The sequence below is a fragment of the Pongo abelii genome, chromosome 1 (genome assembly GCF_028885655.2).
Source record: "Pongo abelii isolate AG06213 chromosome 1, NHGRI_mPonAbe1-v2.0_pri, whole genome shotgun sequence".
NCBI classification, from domain to species: domain Eukaryota; kingdom Metazoa; phylum Chordata; class Mammalia; order Primates; family Hominidae; genus Pongo; species Pongo abelii.
The window spans coordinates 24,276,447-24,294,473 of record NC_071985.2 but is presented as its reverse complement, the minus strand read 5'-3'; the positions used below and the strand labels follow the sequence as shown (position 1 = coordinate 24,294,473).

General features: G+C 35.8%; 1 protein-coding gene across 2 annotated transcripts in view; it reads left to right on the top strand.

The window, feature by feature from the left end:
- Positions 1–18,027, top strand: part of DNAH14 (dynein axonemal heavy chain 14) — a 499,118-nt gene that overhangs the window by 439,003 nt on the left and 42,088 nt on the right. For both annotated transcript variants that reach the window (XM_054519536.1, XM_054519533.2), the window contains exons 73-77: positions 1,900–1,985; positions 6,610–6,766; positions 8,762–8,972; positions 12,887–12,989; positions 15,910–16,137. In XM_054519536.1, coding sequence (XP_054375511.1) covers positions 1,900–1,985; positions 6,610–6,766; positions 8,762–8,972; positions 12,887–12,989; positions 15,910–16,137 — 785 coding nt within the window. The remainder of the gene's footprint in view (positions 1–1,899; positions 1,986–6,609; positions 6,767–8,761; positions 8,973–12,886; positions 12,990–15,909; positions 16,138–18,027) is intronic.

Below are 18,027 nucleotides of genomic sequence, written 5' to 3'. Positions count from 1 at the left end.
AATGTTTTAACCTAACTTAAGTACGTGTGTATGTGTATGGATTTTCAATTTGTAAATGTCGTACAATATCTTACATTATGAAAAAATTGAAGGGAGGACTATAACTACATTTTAAGCATGCACATGTTATTCAATATAATCCTCATAACAATCCCTGAAAGGATGATAATGAACTTCATGAGAAAATCTGATTAGAAATCAGAATTTCAGAGAGATTGAATATACCACAGTAGTTTCATTACACCATGCTAGTTTTGAATCTTGAATCTGAACAAACCTACATATATCGTTCATTTTAACAAATGTGTGTTTTTAAAATTACATGGGAAAGGATCTTACCTTAAATTCAAATGACTTTCTATTTTTAGCACATCTTTTTCTTTTTCTCTTTCCACTTCGAACTCCCCTCCGTTTTCCCTACTACCTTCACTCATAACACCCCCACTCAGAATACAACCTAATTTGTTTCCTTCCACATTTTTCCCTACTTCACTTCCTGATTTTTGCCAAAATAGACAATTATATTATGCAATAACATAAACATCCTTATACATTTTTCCTTTGCTTTTATTTCTATAAGATAATCTGAAGTGGAATTGCTGGAACAAAAGGAAATTATTTTTATGTTAACAGTTGCTGCCAAGTTGCTTTCTTTAAAAGTCTATGATAATTTATATTTCCACCAGCAATATGAACGCCCATTTTCCATAGTATTGATTTTTTTTTTAATTTTGCCCATCTGAAAAGTTTAAACTCCCATTAGTGTTATAGATAATTCGCTTTTGTCTTATTATATTATTAACATCTATATTCAAATATTTTTCTGAATTTTTATTGTCTATTGAATTTGTTTTTATAGTACCTATGCTATATGCGTTTAAATGTTTGTATAGTCAATTATGCCTATTTTCTTCTTTTATACATTCTTGATTTCAAGTTCTTATTAAGAAGGTCTCCTCCTCCCATAGAGTTTTCTCTCTTTGAGTCATTATCATTTTATTTTGTTGCATTTATCACTAATATATTTGGGACCCATAATTTATTATACTGTAAGAGTCAGTTACTTTTATTTAAAAGAATTCTTTATTGACCCTTTTTGTAAAGTGAAGATCTTTTTATTTTGCAAATAACCCCAAATTATCCATTTATAACTATACCTTCATGTATCATGAAATTTTTTTAAGATCAACACCTCAATATTATCTGCATTCAAAAAAGCCATTTCTATAACCTAATTTGTATTTAAAGTTAGACATTGGGAAAATACCATAGAAATAAGAGGTAAGTAGAAATGATAACTGTATCTGGGACAGCTGGAAATGAAGACTAGAAGGCTTCCCACCTTGCAAAACATTGTAATCCAGTAGGACTCTATTGTGGCAATAAGAGGGGTCAGTATTAAATATATGTAGATAGATATCATATTTAATTTTTCAAAAATTTTATAATCTGGTTGCATTTCCATTTGATTCTCATTTCCCATATCTGTTATAGCTGGATTATGAATAGAAATCTCCAGCCTCTACACTTACTAGTTTACATTCATCAGAAAAACACCACATACACAGGAACAGGTTATAATGTGTTGGCTGGCTATGCCTTTGGCTTCTCATTTTATTTCTTCATCAGTCCATCATCTTGTTATATTACTATTTATTCACCACTTCAATTGGTCCAAGTTGAAACTTAAATCTATCTTAACGTCTCTGTCTTTTGAGGTGTGAAGTGTAGCTAGTGATGCCTCAAAGCTTATGGAAATAAAGCTGGCTTTAAAAGTCAGCCATGTTTAGAAAAAAAAAAACTTCACAATTTTATGACAGAAATTTTCATTGTGATATCTTTTAATGATAAAAAGTATTTGACTGTTAATCGCAGTTTCTTTCTCTAAATTATATCTAGCTGAACTTTTGAATGAAAATAAAGAAACGTGTAATCCTATAAATTTTCCCTGGGAGAAACTCACTTCATTTCAAAGACTTATTTTGGTAAGACATCTTATGATGAAATATTAATATTCTAAATATTTTGAGTGTTTTATTAGTAACTTAAACCCTTCAAAATTAAAATTTTACAAGCAAAATGTATTTTTGAAGTACATTTCATGAACGTTAATGTGAGAGGAAGCACCTACGCCTCCCCTTAATGCTTCTTTCATGTGGAGAGTCCAGTGTGAGTAACATTCCTGGAGTCCCTCTGTCCCCTCATTTATTCTTCCCCAGAGAGGAGGACTCATAGCCCTGTCCCTTTTGGGATTTGTCTGCCTACAAAGAGCATACTTTCTGCCTGCTTCTCCATGCCATAAACCATACAGGAACAGACCTTGGTCCTGTAGGGAGAGGCCAATGGCTGACTAGCATTGCTTGTGACAGGTAAGTCTGTCTAATTCTAGGTTCTGTATGAGGAAGCACATTGTTGCCTCACACCTAAACCACATCCACCAACATGACCTTTATTAATAAAATGATATTTTCGCCCAGCACCTCTATTTCTCAATTGTTTCAGAAACTGGCTGAGGGTAGAGGTTGGTGGATTGTGGGTATGCATGGGTGTCATTTGTGAGCACCCCTAACACGGGAAAAGTTTAGTATGTGTTAAGCACTTTACATATGTTCTTCTATTTAATACTTACATAGTCTTGGAAGGTGGGCACAATTATTTCCCTCGTTTTACAGATTAGGGAACCAAGGCTTATAAATTGCCTAATAGAGCCAGGATGAATCTCACACAGCTTGGCTCTCATAGCTGTGTTCTTGGTAGTCATACTATATTATACTTTCCAGGGTAGATCATCCTAAATTCATCCTTATTGTCTTAAAAAAATCTTTATTTTGACATTTGCTCCCCAATTTAGTTAGGGGAAAATCTCTCATCTCATTTAAATTCCTTAAATTTTTAATTTCCTGAAATTCTTGAAAATGCTAACCTGGACAACCAGTAATCCTTTTGATTTCTGCCTTAAACTTTATTTTTGCAACACTTTAAAAATTCTCTCTATGTCGAGATTGCAAAATATGACTGCATCTGGCTTATAAACATGTTTTATTTGGCCTGAAGTTTTGTTAGGTTTTTTACAACTTTTCAGGTGCAATTTGTTACTAATCAAATGGATTTGAACCTATGATCTTGCTTAGAAGACTTCTGTCTTAATTCATTTGGGTTGCTGTAACAAAATAGATTGCTAAAACCCAATAGATTGGGTAATTTATAAACAACGGAAATGTACTGCTCACCGCTCTGGAAGCTGGGAGTCTAACATCAAGGACCCAGCAGATTCAGTGGCTGGTGAGGGTTTACTTCATGAGTGGCATCATCTTGCTGTGTCCTCACAACAAGAAAGTCTTTCTCTTTTCTTTCTTTTTTTTTATTTTATTTTTTTAATTATGTCTCACTCATCTCACTCTGTCATCCAGGCTGTAGTGCAGTGGTGTGATCATAGCTCACTGCAGCCTGAAACTCCTGCCTCAGCCACCTGAGTAGCTGAGACTACAGACTGTGCATCACCATGACAGGCTAATTTTTTAAGAGATGAAATCTCACTATGTTGCCCAGGTTCCTCAAGACTTCTTTATAAGGGACCTAATCTCACCCCGAGGGCAGAGCCCTCATGACCTAATCCTCTCCTAAGGCTCCACCTCTTAATACTAACACTTGGAGATTAGGTTTCACCATATAAATTTAGAGGAGACACCAGCATTCAGACCATAGCAACTTCCAAGTTTTTAAGCAAAAATAACTAAAATAGATATCAGATTTTTAAAAAATATATATGTATACATATCTTGAAGTGAGTTGTTTTCTGGGTTTTATTGTGATAAAATATAGATACATTATTTCATTTAATCTTCATAATAATCCCTTTTAAACCTTTAAGCATGCAGTTCAGTGATATTTAGTATATTCACAATGTTGTGTAACTATCATCCCCATCCATTTCCAAAACTTTGTCATCATCTTAAATAGAAATTCTGTACCTGTTAAATAATAACTCCCCAGTCTCTCCTCCTCACGGTTGCTGGCAACCACAATTCTACCTTCTGCCTCCCATCATGCTTATGTCTGGCTTATCTCACATAGCGTGATGTTTTCAAAGTTCATCCATATTGTAGCATGTGTCAGAATTTCCTCCCATTTTAAGGCTGAATAATATCCCATTGTGTGTATATATCATGTTTCATTTAGCCGTTAATCCATTGATAGACAACAAAGGTTTGTTTCTACCTTTTGGCTATTGTGAACAATGCGGCTATGAACATTGATACACACATTTGTTTTTTGTTTTGGTTTGAGTTTGGGTTATTTTTTATTTTTGAGCCAAAATTTGAAAATTGATAGATTTCAAATAAAAATCCAGATTTCTGGCCTTAGGCAACACTGAGCCCACATTCCTCAATGGCAGCAATAGCTAGAGCTGAGTAGTGTCTGTCCCTTTGGCCCAGTGCACTACAGTCTTCACTGCTCCCTGCTACTTCCTGACACTGCAGTTGAATGTTAGCTGCCATTTGTCATCATATTTGCATCTTTATTTTTCTTTTAGAAGAGGATTTTCTTCTTCTATCCAACCCACTTCTCTAATTTTTGTTATCTATCTGACAACTTTAGACAGATTGATACCTCAACTCTACATGTGGATTATTGACATAGTAGTGACATGAAAATATATTTAAGCTATATTAATTGACAAATACAAAATACTGAACAATCTGTATAGAACAACTTCATTTGTGGAGAAAGGGAGGGACATGGAGATATGCCTGTATATGTGTTGAAAATATCTAGAAGGAGCCACAAGAAACAATATATCTGGGGAGTAACAATACAAGAAACAATGTATCTGGGGAGTAAGACCTTCACTTTTCATTTTTACCTTTTTGCATTGCTTGAATTTTATGTAGCAAGGATGAATTACCTGAACAACAAAAATAACTAGACTTTAAACCCATGCCACATTACCTTCCCCCAATAAGGTCCCAGTGATTTTAGTTTATGAACTAAAAATTTTATGAGTATAGTGATCCTATCTTCCAAACCAGAAGTTGGAAGACATGGTCTGATCAAGTGTTGAGTGTACATATAGGAAAACTAAGTTAGATATTTAAAACTGAGCCTGACCTGTAAGAGTTAGAAATTGAGATTGTCACATAAAAGATTAAGTTAAAATATATTAGAAAGAAGCTTGCCCTAGAGAAGGAGAATTTCTCAGAGTTCCATGAGGGCAAGGACTTTGCCTAGCTTTTTCACCCCTCGCCACTGCTATAGCCTATTGGACTGAAAAGAGGGGGTGAAAGAGGACAGTGAGGGAATATAGACATGCAGAAAATTATCAGAATGATTTGTGGTTGCTTACAAAGGAGCTAGTGAAATTGAATTCAACAGAACTCTGTTTCTTCTACCTTCCCTTTCTCTCGTACCTCTAAAAAAAAAAAAAAAGTCCTCAAGGTTAAAATTTACAACAGTGGAGAAATGTAACAAAATCTTGATTGATCAATAGAATAAAAGAGGAGCTAATGGCATGTTGGTGACAAAAAAATTATGATGACCATTTGGGAGCATAGATTCTCTGCAGTGATGGTATCGGGGAAACACCTAATCATTTGTTTCACTCAACAATTCTAACACCGTCTCACTAACTGGATATTCTGAGTGAACTCTGCTATTAGACCTAGAGTCTTTGTGTGCTGCCTCTTTTCATTTTTAAAAATATGTGATGCATATAATTAAAAGAAAATTTTAAGAATAATTTTTCCAAAACATAACAGAAAAGAGCAGAATTCAGCATAATGATTAAATGTGCTGTGTTAAACATATAAAATTGCCAATATTTGACAGTTTTTGAAAGGTAAAAATGGCAACTTCCCATGGTCCAACCTGGTACATCACACAGGCACACTGACATGTGTAGCTTCAGTTTTCCTTTAAATGATGGAGTACCAGATGTTGAACATGTTCAGGACATATTTTATGGTCATTGTGTAGAGAAATATCATGTAAGTGATTTGTATAAAACAGTTTTTATGGGAAAGGTCTTTCCTCTGAAATTTTCAATGATTTTCAGTATACCCTGAACCTCTGTTTACTACACATTTATACTGTTTCCAAAATCTTTTAGTCCATCTAGCATTCTTTTCAGATTTGTATTCTAATTGCTTAAACATATAAAGATTGTGCCATTTGTTTTCATTTTATTAATGGAAGAATTAATACTCTTCCAGTTGTGTCATCCTGGATTTTCATCCCTCCAACACCATGGGGTTTTCTTGCTCTAGACATGCAGAGCAGAGCAGGAAGAAAACCGAGGGGAAAAAATTTCTTTTTGCAGAATTAGGGAGTATAACTTGGATCTTTACAAACAAAGCAAGAGCTCACTCAGAGTGTGAACGAGATAGAGGCACAGGTAGCCCTGGTATCTAGGAAGGGCCACATGATGGCCACAGGAACATGGTGGCAGTTTCCCCTCCATGCATAGACTCTCCCATTAAGCTTCCCCAACAGGAAAACTCTGGCTGAAAAGCTAAAAAATGAATACTTCTTATTTTTGTTTCATTTTACCATAGGGAATATCTCCCTGGGTGGTTTTTAATTTTACCTTATCGTCCATGTTTTCTTTTTTAGGTAAAAATTCTTAGACCAGAAAGTTTAAACAATTCAGTGAGAAAGTTTATAACTGAAAAAATGGGAAATAAGTATCTTCAAAGAGCTGGAGTTAATTTGAAAGATGTATATAAAGGATCCAATGCCAGAACTCCGCTGATACTTATTCAGTCTCATGGTAAGCTATTTGTGAATAGTTAAGATGATCGATATGGTTTGGCTCTGTGTCCCCACCCAAATCTTACCTTGAGTTGTAATCCCCATAATCCCCATGTGTCAAGGGCGAGACCAGGTGGAGGTAATTGGATCATGGGGATGGTTCCCCCCATGCTGTTCTCATGATAGTGAGTGAGTCTCTTGAGAACTGATGATTTTATAAGCACCTGGCATTCCCCTCCTGGCACTCACTACGTCCTGCCACTCTGCGAAGAAGGTGCCTGCTTCTCCTTTGCCTTCTGCCATGATTGTAAGTTTCCTGAAGTTTGTAAAGATCCATGCAGAACTGTGAGTGAATTAAACCTACTTACTTTTTAAATTACTCAGTCTCAGGTATTTCTTCATAGCACTGTGAGAACAGACTAATACAATGATGATACAATATCAGCCAAGAGATATGGAGAAGTAGGTTCTGTGTCAGATTATTCTGTGTTTAAAATATTTTCCTAGTCCTATTTAAAATTTTTGGAAAAGGAGCTAATTACAACTTTATACTAAGAATAAACCTCTCTTAAAGAGACAACAAAGAGGAATAAAACCTCTCAGATTCACAAATGAAAAATTTATCAATGGTGATTTTCTGCACAGAAAATACCTTGCAAACACATACTGTTGCTCTGGAAGTTGGAATCGCCCTTATGTCTATGCACGTGTTTAATAAATATTTGATAGTTTACAAAATAAACTATCAAAAATTGGCCCTGATCTCCAGCCCTTGTATTCCTCAAAATTCCAAATGCTTTTTTTTGTTTTTCTTGTCTTTGCACTGCAGATCCAAAGTAAAATATTTTCTCCCAAGCAAATATTTTTGTTCCAAAAATCAAATGTGTCTTTAGAATTCATCATTTCAAACTTTGATTTTATTACATAAAACCTTGTCTGGAGTGCCTCCACCTGGAGGCTTCTCACCTAGAATGTTTCCATGTAAAGCACTTGGCTAGATGCCTGACACACTCATAGTAGGTACTATCCATTTCTTGAAGACTTAGCCCATAATGGTGGCTAGGGCTCTAGCCATCATATTCACGTTCCAAACAACAGAATGGAAGCAAGGAAGAAAGGCACACATCCTCCCTTTAAGGAGATATACAAAGTATTATACAACACTTTTATTTTAATTTAATTTTGTTTCATTTTAAGTTCCAGGATACATGTGCAGGACATGCAGGTTTGTTACATAGGTAAATGTGTGTCATGGTGATTCGCTGCACCTGTCAATCCATCACCTAGGTATTAAGCCCCACATGCGTTAGCATTTATCCTGATGCTCTCCCTCCCTACAACCTCCAACAGGCCCCAGTATGTGTTATTCCCCCCACATTTGTCCATGTGTTCTCATTGCTCAGTTCCCACTTATAGGTGAGAACACATAGTGTTTGGTTTTCTGTTCCTGTGTTAGTTGGCTGAGATAGTGGCTTCCATCTCCATCCATGTCTCTGCAAAGGAAATTATCTCATTCCTTTCTATGACTACATAGTGTTCAATGGTATATATGCACCACATTTTCTTTATCCAGTCTATCATTGATGGGCATTTGGGTTGATTCCATGTCTTTGCTATTGAGTATTACACAACACTTTTGCTAACAAAATTTTGCTTCCAAAATCTATCACAAAACCTAGATGCCCACAGAAGTTAAAAATGTATTATTTTAGCTGAGTATACAGCCATCTCGAACAACACTGAGGTACAGCTACAGAGGAGGAAAGGACAGGTAAATGTCGGAGAAGACAACCAGCAGGTGCTGCTGTCGTTAGATATTGTTATCATCCTCGTGTGTTAGGCTAGTAAGTGGCAGGGCCAAAATTTAAACTCTGGGCTCTAATTTCAAAACCTGTAGTCTTTCTGCTATGACTATACCTTTTCCCACCACTACTCAATAAATGCTGGGTTGTGATTTTTAAAAGGAAATTAAATGAGCTTACAGTTTTATATACCTCTCCACGTTGTTATACAGGGATCGACCTTACCAACATCCTCCTGAGATTTGCACAAGAGTTAAAAGGAACAACACATCATGTGACCATAATTTCTCTGGGCCGTGACCAGGCAGCTAAAGCTGAAGACCTCATTTTAAAGGCACTAACAAAAACACAACAATGGGTCTTCCTCCAGAACTGCCATCTTGCAGCATCGTTTATGCCAAGGCTTTGCACAATTATAGAATCGTAAGAGTTTTACATTTATCTGTAAGGGATCAGATTGGTTACCAAAACTATAAAGTAAAACTGGAAATGGCAATGTATACTGTGTGTAAACAATAGCAAAATAATGTGCTGAGCCACTCAGGTGAAATTTAACCTATCTTATATTGGTTTTCTTTTCTCCAGGAACTTGAAAACTACACTAAGAATACATCAGTTTTTATTTTTTTAAGGCCTCTTTAGTTTTTGTTCTCTGTCTTGTTTATCAGTTTCTTTCCTCAAACTCTTACTCTCAATAGATGTACAAGCATACACACACATTATATGTACTGATGGATACATAGTTTTTAATATTCGATGTGATTCCAAACAGCAGAGCATAATACCTCATATCTATCCTTTCGGTGATGATTCATTTTATGGCCTTTGCTTAGTATCTATTCTGACTTTCTCTAGCTCAAAATACTTTTCTAGGCTGTACCTCCCAAAGCACCTAGTCACTCCTGCAGAAATTTTTATACGTTCAGCTTTCTTGTTTGCAGTGGAAGTATTTGAAAGTTTATTGCTGTAATTTGAGTGAAGAATTAGCAATGTTTTGAATCAATAATGTTTCGACCAATTACATTCTATAGTTTTTCTCCAGCCTTGGTTTTCTTTCTCCTTTACTTTGCATGGCCACTATCCTGTGCTAAAATTCTTTAAATGAGGGTCTGTCTCTTCATGCTGTTATTTTTATTTTTATACTTTGAGCATGCACAAGGAAATTATAAAACCAAAAAGCAACTGCATGACTTAAATTTCTAAAAACTTTCCTGATATCACTCATGAGTTATCAGATTGTTATTCTTTTAGCAGTTTAAAAACTATACCAGCGGGGCGCGGTGGCTCATGCCTATAGTCCCAGTGCTTTGGGAAGCCGAGGGAAGATCATTGTTTGGGGCCAGGAGTTCAAGACCAGCCTGGGCAACATAGCGGACCCCATCTCTACAACAATCAATCAATCAATCAATCAATACTATTAAATAATTTCTCTTTTTCACATTTATTTCATGACTTAAGAGAATTAGAAGACAAAGATTGCTTAGTTACATGACTTTAATAGATATAAACCTTGAAATTATTATTTCTACCATGTCTTTCATTCATTATTCATCCAAAAACTATTTATAGGGCATCTGCTATTTGTCAAGTATTGTGCTAGGCACAGGTGACACACCATGGACCAGGCAAACACTGTAGCAGCTTTCCAGAGGACACTAAGGTACAAAGAGACAATAGTATGGCACGTAGCACTGTGCTAATAAAAAAAAAAGAAATTAGAGAAAGGTTCCTCAGAACAGAATTTCAGTCTTAATAAGAGTAATTAATGATACATTAAAAATATTCAACATAATCAGAGTATTATTAAAAGAAATTCATACTTCCGGGCCGGGCGCGGTGGCTCACGCTTGTAATCCCAGCACTTTGGGAGGCCAAGGCAGGCAGATCACCTGCAGTCAGGAGTCTGAGACCAGCCTGGCCAACATTGGGAAATCCCATCTCTACTAAAAATACAAAAATTAGCCAGGCGTGGTGGCAACACGCCTGTAGTCCCAGCTACTCAGGAGGCTGAGGCAGGAGAATCGCTTGATCCCGGGAGGCGGAGGTTGCAGTGAGCTGAGATCGCGCCACTGCACTCCAGCCTGGGCAACTGAGGAAGACTCAGTCACGAAAAAAAAAAAAAAAAATGCTTAGCATCACTAATCATTAGGGAAATGCAAATTAAAACCATAGTGATCTAGCCAAAGTCCAGCCTATTAAAAAACAAAATGAAATATCACTTCCAAAAGACTACTATCAAAAAAAAAAAGAAATTCATACTTCTTTATTAAATCAAGCCTTTAGATATTTAAGATGACCACTCTACCAGCCCACAGTAGGAGAGGAAAATGTGAAGAAAAAAACATTTCTTAAACTTAAGAGTTAGAGAAATATGTTTACAACATATTGCTAGGAGAAAAAATAAAAAACTACAAACAAAATATCCAGTATAATTATTTTTAAAATGAGAGACACAGAGAGGAAGAAGGAGGAAAAAAAAAGAGAAAAGTGTACCTAAACTCATTTAGCGGGATTACAGGCCATATTTGTTTTCTGTTTCATTTTGCATTGTTTTTTTTTTTTTCCTTGTAATGATTTGGTTTGTTTTGCAAATTTTTTTAAAATAATTTCACACTTGCAAAGAAGTTGCAAGAACAGTACAGAAACTCCCTTATACCCTTCCTCTCTATTTCCAAATTCTTAACATTTACCCTCTCATTTCTCTCATATATATAATGTTTTTCTGAATCATTTGGAAGTAAATTGCAGACATGTTGCCACTTGACCCCTAAATATTTCAGTGTGCATTGTTGATTATTTACTCATGTTTAGTTTATTGTTCCAATAATATCTTTTATATCAAAATAGAATAAAAGTTTTGGTCAAAGTTTCAATTCAAGATTTCTCATTGTATTAAGTTTTCATGTCTCTTAAGTCTCCTAATAAGTATTTTATTTGTTTGTTTGTCTGTTTGTTTAGAGGTGAGGTCTCGCTATGTTGCCCTGGCTGAACTTGAATTCCTGGGCTCAAGTGATCCCCTTGCCCTAACCACCCAGGTAGCTGGAACTATGGGTGCATGCCACCATACCCTAAATCTCCTTTAATCTATAATAGTTCCTCAGTCTGCCTTTGTCTTTCATAACTTTGATGTTTTTGAAAAGTACAAGCTAGTTACAGTGGTCCCTGACTATCCACAGGGGATTGGTTCCAGGACCCCCTGTGGATACTGGAATTCTTGGATATTCAAGTCCTTATATCAAATGGTGTAATATTTGCCTATAATCTGCACACATCCTGCTGTATAATTTAAATTATGTCTAGATTACTTATAATACCTAATACATAGTAAATGCTGTATAAATTGTTATTAATCTGTATTGTTTAGGAAATAATTACAAAGAAAAAAAGTCTGTATAGGTTCAGTACAGATGCAGACATTGTAGGCCTAACTACATAGTACAGGTCAGCAATACCTTAACATTTTCTGAAATTTTTTTTCCTGAATATTTTCAATGTGAGGCTGGTTGAATCCATGGATGTGGAACCCATGGATCTAGAGGGCTGACTGTATTTTGTAAAGTGTCCCTCAATTGGGATTTAGCTGATATTTTCTTATGGTTAGATTAATTAAGGCTATGCAGTATTGTAGTAATATCATAGAGGTAATGTTATCTCATTCTTGGTACATCATATCAAGAGGCCTGTGATATCAATCTGTCTCATTACTGGTGATACTAACTTTGGTCACTTGGTTAAAGTGGTTTCTGCCACTTGTGGGAACTTTCAGACCATGTACATACATTAAACTTTCACCTACTGGTTTTTAAAGTTCATTGATAATTTTTGACTGAATTACTACTATATTGTTTACCACAAGGTAGCTTTCTAACTCCACAACTTCTTCTAAATTTATTTAATGATGTTCTCCTATACAGGAAGAGCTTTTCTTTCTCTTCCCTCTGTTTATTTATTTATATCAGTATGGTCTCATGGATTTCTATTTTATTCAAGGATTATAATTGGTTACCATCATCATTTATTTTGACATTCGATTGTCCCAAATTCAATCAGTGGAACTCTTCATTTTGTTCTTAATTTGTAATTATTTCCAGATTTTTTGCCATGAGTATATGATCACTTTTTGTACTTAGGGGAAAGAAAGCTACTCTTTTAAAATGGTAACTGATGGGTCGTGTGCAAATTCTTGCACAACATGGAGGCTCTTCTGATAATATGGTAGGATCTTCGGTATTAAAATGATTCGTAAGGCCACTTCAAACAGTGAAATGCTATGATTCTGAAAACATGTTGGTTTACATTTTTCACATTAAAATATTTATAAATTTTTTATTTTGCAGTTTTAATAGTCCAGACGTGACAATAAGCCCTGAGTTTCGGCTATGGTTAAGCTCAAAACCATACAGTTCTTTTCCAATTCCTATTCTTAAAAAGGGTTTAAAGGTAAGAACAAAGTATAACAGATTTAATATTGACTGAGGAGCACTGTTTGAATGTAAGTCATCTTACATTCAAAACTCTGAGTTTAAAAGAGAGAGCTAATTCTGATAAATTCTGAAATGCTGAATTTCTGCTTTGTGCTCAGCCCTATACTGGGGATCAGGAAGAACACTAAAGTAGATTCCTACTTGCAAGGAATTCACAATTTATATGTTATTTTCTCAAACAAGGATGTTAGACCTCCAATTATTATAAAGCAAAATTTACAATTTGTGTTGTTTTCCTGCCCTTTACTTCTCTAGCATTTCTTATTTCTGCCCTCCTTAACCGTTTTATCATTAATTCTCTAGAAAGGGTCTGACAGAAAGCAGGCTAAAACTGTTTACTAAAAAGTCCTCATTAAAGATTATCTGGGACTTCTCATATCCACTATTGAGGCTGAATAAGTAGTAAGACAGGCAATTCTATTAGACCAGGGTCCGGTTGAGCAAAAGGTGGAGTCCTAATAGCAGAGAAAACTGACCTGACCGATGGCATAGGCAGAAGGGGGTACCCAGACTCCCAAGCACGTGCACACTACCAGCTTTCACAGAAGTGCGTGGGCATGGAGAAAATCAGGTGGATGAGGCACTTTCCAGATAGAGCCCCAATCCAGCCTAAGAAACTTCCTGCCACACTGCTTCCCAGCTCTGCCCGTCTCCTGTTTGTATCTACCCAAACTGACAGTACTGAGCCACTTCCCAACAACTCGGTTCCTGGGGCAGACAGAACAGGGACTGGAGAAACCCACAGCTCTTAGTCTGAGACTTGAAAGATTCCACTTATCTCTCAGAGAGCAGCAGACCATGCTCTCAGACAGCCTTTTATCTTTGGTCAGGAGAGGGGAATTGGGGGGTGGAGGTAGTGGAGGTAGGGGAATGAAGGGTGTCAGAGAGGGACAGAGATAGCGCTTCAGGGAATATTTCATCTTAAGTAGTCCATCGCTCCACCTCCACTTTAAGTCTCCATCAGCATTTTAAATGTGGCTATAATTAGTGCATACATAAAACTTTATGGGAGTTTTTCATATGCCATTATTTATACAGACAGAGATGATAATTTTCTTGATATATTAAAAGAGCACCTACAAAGAAGTCAGAAAAACATTAACATTCCATACAAAATGGGCAAAGGACACAAGAGGTCAATAAACATATTTTAAAAATAAAAGTTCAGCCTCTAGATATCAGAAAAATACAAGTCAAAAATTGCATTAAATTGGCTAAGACTATAACTATGATATAGTTAGTGCTATTAAGGATATGATGAAATAACTACTCTCACATAAGGCTGACAAGGTAATACCAGGGAGATATTAATCCAGAAAGGAAGGTAATTTCACAGTATAGAGATAGTGTTTATAAATTTCATACGATCTGATCATGGCCCACTTCTACTAAAAGGCCAAATAAATTATGATGCATTTGTGTGATAAAATAGTATGCTGTCACTAAAAATCAAAATTAACACACTCTCTCTCTCTTTCTCTCTTCTCTCTGTCTCTGCCCTCCTTCCACTCACTTTCCCCTTCGGATATAGTTCTGAAGGTGGACAGACACCTACTTCTAGAGATATGAAAATGAGTTCTTTAAACAATCAGTCATAGCAGTCGGGAAACAGAGCTCTATAAATATTTTCTCATTTCTGCACAATTAGGGCTAAGTAACAATTGCTGGCAACCTGAATTAAAGGATGTTTGAAAGGCAGACATGCCTTGGAAAATAGAGAATATCTCCTCTACTGTGCACAGAGCCATTTGCTCACATTCTAAGGGTGATAGAGTCAGAGAAGCTCATCTTCCATCTCCTGGAGCTACTTACCTTCTCAGGGTGATAAAACTTAAAGCCATTTGCTTACACTCCAGGGGATGTAAAAACCTAGAGACCTCCTCTTTCCCCGAGAAGATTTGTTTACATTCCAAAGCAAAAGTCTGTCTCTCTTTCTCTATCTCTGAAAAGAGGAAAGGCTGCTTTGCCAGCCATTCTGTAAGCTCCAAGTTTCATAATTTGAGTCCTCCTCTTATGTTACAAATCACACTATACACACACAGGACATGGGAATCTGATCCCTGGTCCAAAAGTCTCATGTTCATACACACACACACACACACACACACACACACACACAGCTCTATGCCATATATACATATATACATACATTTATATATCATATATAGATACCCACACAACTTACGTGTGTATGTGTGTGTGTTTATAAACTGTGCAAGGAGGGTAACATTTCAGACCCTTCACAATTTCAGACTTAACAGCCACACTCTCAAAAAAGCCCTCCAGTTGATTCCATCCCCACCTTACCCTCAGTCTCGCATCATTTCCATTATTCTAGTTAAGAAGTCAACCAAATGGACTTTCAATGCAATCAAAGAAATTTAGTAACACACCCAGTTAATTGTTCTCCTTCTGATGGTTCAGTTAGTGCTGAAGCTGCTGTTGATTCAGTTCGTGCTGTTTCCCGTGATTTGGGACCCTCTGTATCTGCTACCTCGCAGAGGCCATGCAGCCTGGGTCCTGTTACAGCCTCATAACTGCCATTGACCCTAAGTTTAGGCTCCCATAACTCTTCATTGTCAAAGTTCCTAAAATCCCAAGCCCTATGTTCCGAGCAAATAAGAGTGCTTTTAATCACAACATTATACTTCCCATTTCAAAATATGAATTGGAACAATAGAAAATCTGGGACAATCCTTTTAGAGACGTTTTTACATGGCAAAAGAATAACACGAGATTTTGGATTTGCCACTGAATCTTGAAAATAGTTACATTCTTGCCCAGTTCTTTTACCAGTGTTGTAGAAAGACAAGTGCCCTGAAGACCAGTGCCTGCATCTGTCCTCACATGCCATTTTACTCACATCTGTTTTCAAGATTGCCATGGAATCTCCCCAGGGATTGAAAAGTAACTTACTTCAGACATTTGGATGTACTGGGAGTGGAGAGGTAACAGAAGAGATATTTGAAAATCCTGACTGTGGACAATGGTGGAAAAGACTTTTATTTAGCCTATGTTTTTTCAATGCTGTAATCAATGAAAGAAAAAATTACGGAATATTGGGCTGGAATATTGCTTACAAATTTAATTCTTCAGACTTGGGGGTAAGTGTAGTCTCTTCAAAACAAACAACAAATAAGTAACAATAAGATACAAATTGAGAGCCTACTATGTGCCTACACAAATACTAAGTGTTTTACATGGTGGTAAGAAAATGAACTCTATAACTAGGCAATAAGGGCTAACTTTTAGAAACATGGTCTTTGATGCCAGCTTTTCTGGAATCAGTTTGCAGCTCCACCACTTATAGCTGTACAAGTATGTGATCTATTGGGCAAACTAACCTCTCAGAGTGATAGTTTCCTTGGCCAAAGAAAGCAAACTGAGGGAGACCAAATGTCAGTACTGACTCCAGAGGATCATTATGTAATTATAGGCAAACTTGTTACTGTAAGTAAACCACTTAGAAGAGTGCCTGACAGACATAATTTACTATAAAAATGTTTGTTTGTTGGTATGACTTATTCATTTAAAGCAAGAGAGATTCCATTGACCCATTGTGTGGGGAAAAGTTTAGCTCAATGGTCTTCCTTTACTATTCTCTGTATAGAACCTTCTATTTGTGCTTTATTGCAGGGTGTTTTATTTATTGCTAAATTAAACACGTGGTAGCATCTGCTTAAGTTTTTCCCGGGTTAATTTTCTTGCAATTGTGCTTCCAGCATACAACATTACACCCTTGATTACCCATTCATTTATATATTACAACAATTAAAAAAAAAATACTTTCTGAGGAAAATCTTGATTCTGCTTCTGGGTATCTATAACCTAGGCCCCCTCTAGATGGGTAGCCTTCTATGTCTTCTATATGTTCCCATTAGGCTTTCCAGTTTTGAAAAGAGGCTGTCATACTTACTGCAAGCTCAACTGCCTATCAGACATAATACTTCTGTACCTAACCAGGAACATAACATAAAACACTGCATTTGGGATATTTATTTAAAAGTATAAGCTCAAGCATGCTTCGGTCAAGGCCTTATTCAAAGCTCAATCAAAAGGCAGATAATATATTAGGGGGAAATATTTGAACCATATATTAGACATGTTGGTGTCTAATGTAAATAATTGGTATTTTTATTTAAATCAGAAAATGAATTCAAAGAAAATAAGTCACCTTTAATAGAAACAGTATAATGTCTAAATCAACAAAGAAAAAAAGGAAAATAAATAACAATTTGATCAAGATATCAAAATAAAAGGGAGAGAAAAAACAAAGCAAAATAAAGAATAACATAAAGCAATATGGAAGGAATGTTATCAGTCATTTATTAAGTGTAAATGGATGCATTTTCTCAATAAAAGGCAAGACTGTTAAATTGGGTTACAAAACAAAACCCAGAAATATGCAATTTATAAGAAAAAGTGAAATTAATGAAGAAATTTTGAAACTATCAAGAAAATAAAAAAGAAGAAAGCAGAAATGGCAATATTAATATTAGAATGTAATGACTGAGAGTGCTATATTCTTCAGACAACAGCATATTGTAGCATATATATATACACACATATGTATATATACACTGGCATACATGTACATATATATGTATATATGTATATGCAATTATTGTGGGAAATTTCAAAAAACCTCCATCAGGATTGGACAGCTCTAATAAACAAAATATAAGACAAAGAATAGAATAACGTAGTCAACAAATTTGATTAACAGATAGATCGAGAGACTAACATCCCTCTAATAAAAAGTACATATTTTTTCAGGTATCCAAGGAGCTGTTACACAACTCAGTCATGAGCATGGCCACAAAGAAAAACCTTTAATGATTTTATGGGCCACGTTATCTGAACACAATTTAATATAATAAAAATTTGACCCCTAAAAATCTTAACAACTTGGATATTAAGAAACATAACTCTAGATAACCTTTTATCAAATAGGATATTAAAAAGGAAATCAGCCAGGCTCGGTGGCTCACAGC